At 43.0% G+C, this 6,000-nt stretch overlaps 1 protein-coding gene across 1 annotated transcript; it reads left to right on the top strand.

Annotated features, from left to right (window-relative positions):
* Nucleotides 1-1,808: 1,808 nt before the first annotated feature.
* LOC109478906 (protein N-lysine methyltransferase METTL21A-like) lies at nucleotides 1,809-5,338 on the top strand. Its single transcript, XM_019780717.1, has 5 exons — nucleotides 1,809-1,856; nucleotides 2,007-2,233; nucleotides 2,638-2,746; nucleotides 4,111-4,480; nucleotides 5,302-5,338. The coding sequence occupies exons 1-5, from the start codon at nucleotides 1,853-1,855 to the stop codon at nucleotides 5,336-5,338; spliced, it is 747 nt and encodes a 248-aa protein (XP_019636276.1). The 5' UTR covers nucleotides 1,809-1,852.
* Nucleotides 5,339-6,000: the final 662 nt, after the last annotated feature.

Here is a 6,000-nt window from a genome sequence, read left to right as displayed (position 1 = left end):
AAATGGTAAACTCAAACTGCATGGCAAATGGATACTGCATGACCAATGTGATACTGTCTTTCGGCCACCAAAATCTGCTTGAGCTGAACCCGCATCAGCCGCTCAGCACGAAACAATCGACGGACTGAACTTTTCGATATGTTTTGTATTGTTGTGTACAAAATGTTGTGTTTGGAAACAAATCGCCAGAGGTCGCTGCTACACGTTACATGTGCCGGATAGTGTCAATACGTTTCACCGACGTCAGGGCGCTTTGCAGTGAATGGGACGCATATTTCCAACTCTAACCCTAATTATAACTTCAATTCTACCCATAGCGATAACCAAAACAACGGCCAAAACATGGGACGGGGAAACATAACAGGAAATGTTGCTGTGAGTGACTAAATGTAGTATTTTGTACCGACATGAACATCACAAAGGCCAGTGTGCAACTACACTACTACGGTTACGTCAGACACAGGTAAATGTGAGCCTGCAGTTTGCAGACAAATCGCTAGAGGCCACTGCTACACGGTCCACCAGCCAGGTAGTGTCAATACGTTTCACCGACGTCAGGACGTTTTATAGTCAAGTGAACGACTATTTCCTACTCTTAAGGTCAGCACCAGTTAAAATTCGATTCTTCTGAATCCTTCTGAATCGCCGCAAAGACAGGCTTATTCCAGGCTACAAGATCCTTCTGACCTTGCTGAAAGGCCGCACGATTAAACCTGTTCCAAATGTTAACTGGTGCTGACCTTGGTGCTGATCAAGAGGCCTGGAGCACAGAAGCCCTACAGAGGGCGATATTCCTGTCAAGTGCAACGAAATTTATGTGGGCGAGGCGTGTGCATAACTATATTGAATACTTCGAAAACTCAGGCATAGGACAAGTTTCATTTTTTATTCGCTCATTCGTTTCTTTCAATTTACAGTATTCACAATATAAACCAACGTACAAAAAATGCCAAACGACGATTTTGTCATGTTTGTCTACTGATGATACATATTGACAGTTTTACCTTCCCATGAACGATTAGAAAAGTTGTGGAAAAAAACCTTCAAATTATATAAACCTAAACCCATCATACAACCTGACTGAATATACAGAATATAGTACACTGTACGGAGTCGTGGGAATATTTCTTGACCGAACCGGTCGTCTGCGTGATTATATCCGTTTTCATCCCGGTTTTTTGGTGTCCCTTTTGCTTGTCTGCTCTCTTAACTCGGTGTACGGAAGGTTGGTGGTCCTCCAATACCGCTAAATGCTCCACAACGCGCTCAATTCTGCCATGTCACGCAGAAAACACAACCGGGCCGCCATGTTTGTTTACATGTTCGCGCGCTTTTGGAGTTTCAAAGGAGTCTCACGTAGGGGATGATTGCGTACTGCACTTCTTCATAGGACGATCAAGATCTCGTACATTGTCCAAAAGAAATTAAAATTTGTAAGAATCGGAAAATATAAACTTACGAGTAAGAAGAGGGGTGTGCAAGGGATGATTGTCAGCAAAATATTCCACGATTCCGGGATTCGGTAAATCTTTATTTTAGCCCCTGATGTCGAAACCTGGGAACGAGTCACTAACACATGTGGTTACGTGATTGCGTCATGCTACAAACAATAACAGCCTTGTACAGGTTTGGCCATGGTCTTGAAGCCATTCAAAATCAATTGATAGCTTGGAACAGGCCTGGCCAAGGGACACTCAAAGAGGGTTTATAGCCTTGTACAGGCTTGGTCGTGAGACCAATAAAAAGCCTGGTAAATGGTAGAGCACGTGTCAAAAGCGACACCTAGCAGAATAAGTCACCACCATCCCAGAAACCAGTACTTCCGGGTTCTACCTCAGACGTGGACGTTGTAATGGGTAATGGTTTCCACTCAGTTCTTTCCTTTCTTAACCCATTTGTTTGTACTTTCTTTGTTATATTTACCCGGTTATCCTTTAGCCAAGGAAACCACGACTTACTAGTATTTTCTTGCCAAAGAGTAACGTTTGAACAATTACTTTCCCGAGATTTTCAACAAAATGCCGCAGAAACAACCTGCCATTCCCGTGATGGCAACTCAAACCAGGCCGACCGAAGAAACGACAAGTCTTACGCCCTAGCCGTGGTGCCTTATGACGAGGACAAACTCTCGCCGTTTCACCTGGCGGAGAGAAGGTTCAGGTTGGCGGGAAGAGAGCTGGTGATCCGGCAGAGTTGGCGGGAACTCGGGGTAGCGGCTGTGGTGTGGGATGCGGTGAGTAGTGGGGTGGGAGGGGGGCGGTAGTCAATACTCTCCAAGCAGAGGTTTGGGTTTTTCTAAGTATCTTCTAAGTATCTTCTAAGCCGTATGCTGCAATTTCTATGTTAAGTTCTATTGTAATTTTATCAGTATAGCTTAGAAGACTTAGTATTGACAGCCTGACAGTCTGTACTAGATATAAACACAAAAGTTTTGCCACTGATTGGAAATTATGTTGAATTCGGAGAGCTGATTATGAATTATGCTAAATCATGATGCTTAAATGATGTTGATTTTGGCCAGTTGCCTATGAATTGTGAAGACTTCAAAGGCTTGATTATTATGCGTTACAAAAAAATGGCATTTACAATTGTTGTGAAATAAACTTTGACTTGACTCGTAATTTGTTGTTGATCCAGGCAGTAGTTCTAGGTGAGTACCTGGAGTCAGAAGTGTCCCTGACTGACCAGACTGTGATCGAGCTGGGTGCAGGGACAGGACTGACCGGCATGGTGGCTGCACTACAGGGTGAGTGTTAAAAACCCAAGGTTAATCTTCAAGCAGACCTTTCGGTGGCAGCAAAGACAGTATCAGATTGGCCAGGTCAATGGATACAGTCTGGCCAATTTGATTCTGTCTTTGCAGCCACCAAGAGATCTGCTTGGAGATTAACCAAGATTACGTGTGGCGTTGGGTGGTGTAGTGGTTAGAGCAATCGACTATGAAGCGGGGAGACCCGGGTTCGATTCCGGGTCGTAACCGGGACATGTCTGAACATGCGTCCCGACATTGTGCCCTTGGGAAAGGCACTTAACACGAATTTCCTCACTCCACCCAGGTGTGAATGGGTACCTAACTTCGGTTGGGGAAAGTCGTATTGAGGTCACCTGGTGGCGCAGAATGGCAGCCGCACAAACCCTTGCGACAGTTCCACAAAAATTTGTGGAACAAATATGTGTATCATGTGTGTATTATTTGATTGTTGTGATCTGTATTGATTATTATGTGATAACCTGCATCAATTCAGCCGTATAAAGGCTGTGACTGCTCGGGTACTGTTTGGACAATGAAATTTTATTAAAAACCAAACAAAAACAAAAAAAACATAACAACACTCCTATGTTACAACACCTTATGTATTCCAACATCTCCATGTTCTGACACCCCCTTGTGTACAACAGTGCCCTATATGTTCCAACAGTGCCCTATGTTCTGACACCTCCATGTTACAACAACAACATGTTCTATCACCCTTTCAGGTGGTATTTTGAGCCCTGAATTGTATGACTATTAGATATAAGTCTTACCTGTATTGCTGCCACCTTGTCTCTTCCACTACCTGCTGAGAGCTGTCTGTCTCCATTCCTGTGTTATAAACTGTACAAGTACTACTATGTCTTCCATTTTTCACCACACCCATGGTGGTGTGTCACTGCACATATGATAATGAACAGGTGGGTGTTAAGGTTAGAATGCCATCTATACTTAACTGGTGTCTCTCTGAGGACTGTTCCAAAATTTTCCAGGGGGATCTTAGGCCTTGGCTAAATGCTTACTCCTTTGATCTAATCATCATTCTAGATCAAACTCATCAACTCTGCCCTCCTTTTTGTATAGCTCCAGTACATTTATTCAACAGGAAGTTATTAGGACAAAGGTCCCAGAAAAGGTTATGTTCTTTCCTGTTTTCAGTTTCCTGCTAATATGCATGGCTGTTGCCTTATGGTAGCCACTAGGAAAATGCAGAGACAGAATCAATCAGAAATTCACACTAGTGAATGAAACAAGAAATTCCACAACAACTCTAAATATTTTACTGGGTAGGAGGGCTTTGATTTCTTGTGTTGCCGTCATTCTAATTCTATGTCATATTGAATTCTACAACCCTCCAGGAGCTAAAGTGACAATCACGGAGAGAGAGATTGCCCTGGCTTCACTACGCAGTAACGTGGAAACAAACATCCCACCAGGAACAACCCGACATCCTGTGGTCATCCAAGAACTCACCTGGGGGCAAAACTTACACCACTATCCTACCTCCTTCCACTACGTCTTAGGTGCTGATATCATCTACTTAAAGAAGACATTCCAAGACCTTTTGAAGACATTGGTACACCTGAGTAACTGTGAGACTGTCGTGCTGCTAGGGTGTAAGATTAGGTATGAGAGGGACACAAACTTCTTGAAGATGTTGGAAGAGAAGTTTGAGGTTAAGGAGGTGCATTATGATCAAAGAAGAGATATAAGGGTGTACAAGGCTGGGTTTTCCCCTGGGGACTCCACAATAAATTCATTGACATATCTAACTCACAATGTGCATCTTGCACTTGACAAAGGACTTGATACACGCGCTGTCTTCCTAGATATATCCAAAGCGTTTGATAAAGTCTGGCACGTGGGGTTGATTTTCAAATTAGAGCAACTAGGAATAACCGGATCTCTTTTAGCTTGGATTTCTTCTTACTTAAACGACCGACAACAGCGTGTCGTAATTAACGGCACCTGTTCTGACTGGGCGCCTGTTGATGCGGGCGTGCCACAGGGCTCGCTGTTAGGCCCATTGCTTTTTCTCGTTTTTATTAACGATTTAGTGGATGACTTGGTAACAGACGGCCGTCTATTCGCCGACGATACTGCACTGACCGAAGTTGTTAGAGATCCTGTTATTTCAGCTGATAGACTAAACCATGATCTCAAAATAGTGGAAAACTGGGCAGACCAATGGCTGGTGACCTTTAACCCACTCAAAACTGAACTTATTACATTTTCATCCAAACGTACAAAAATTGCTCACCCACCATTGTATTTTAAAGGAGTTCAGTTAATGGAAGTCCCTTCCCACAAACACCTCGGCCTACATCTTACCCCTAATCTATCATGGTCATTACATGTTTCAATTATAACTGCTACCGCGATGAAACGGATTAACCTTTTAAAAAGAATAGTATCCTTCGTTCCACGAAAAACTCTTGAAACTTTATATAAAGTAATGATAAGGCCATTACTGGAGTATGCCGATGTTGTTTGGGACGGATTAACTGGTAAAGACTCTGACTTAATTGAATCTGTTCAACTCAATGCAGCTCGGATATGTACTGGCGCAATGAGAGGAACAAATAGTAATAGCATTTTGTCTGAGGTTGGCTGGGAGACCATGTCATGTAGACGTCAAAAGCACAAACTTGTAAATTTTTATAAAATTATCAAAGAATTAGCACCACAATACTTACAGGAATTGGTACCACTACAAACCCGTGACTCCACCCCCTACAGTCTCCGTACTGATCAGAATTACGTTTTAATTCCTGCTAGAACTGAGAAATTCAAAAGATCTTTTCTGCCTACTTCCATTGTTTCCTGGAACAACTTGCCATTAACTACACGAGCATCAACATCAATTGCCATCTTTAAAAAAGAGTTGGAGACATTTTATCACAGCCCTCACACTCAACCTCACTTCTCTCATGGTCCGAGAAACCCAGCTATCCACCTTACCAGACTCAGACTTAACCGCAGTCAGTTAAACTTTCACCTGTTCCAACATCAATGTGTGCCCAGTCCTGCGTGCAAATGTGGTCACTCCAACGAAACAGCTGTACACTACTTCCTACACTGCCCACTGTACACTGACGAACGTATTGACATGTTATCATCTCTAAATAACATCCTGCCATTTGACACAAACAACGTCACTGACAACACTTTATGTTCAACCATTCTCAGGGGTAACCCCTCATTGTCGTTTGTCAACAATTGTAAAATATTTGATGTGGTTTTCAACT

Source organism: Branchiostoma belcheri, unplaced genomic scaffold (genome assembly GCF_001625305.1).
Source record: "Branchiostoma belcheri isolate BF01 breed outbred unplaced genomic scaffold, Haploidv18h27 scaffold46, whole genome shotgun sequence".
Taxonomy (NCBI): domain Eukaryota; kingdom Metazoa; phylum Chordata; class Leptocardii; order Amphioxiformes; family Branchiostomatidae; genus Branchiostoma; species Branchiostoma belcheri.
This window is presented reverse-complemented; position numbering and strand designations above follow the sequence as displayed.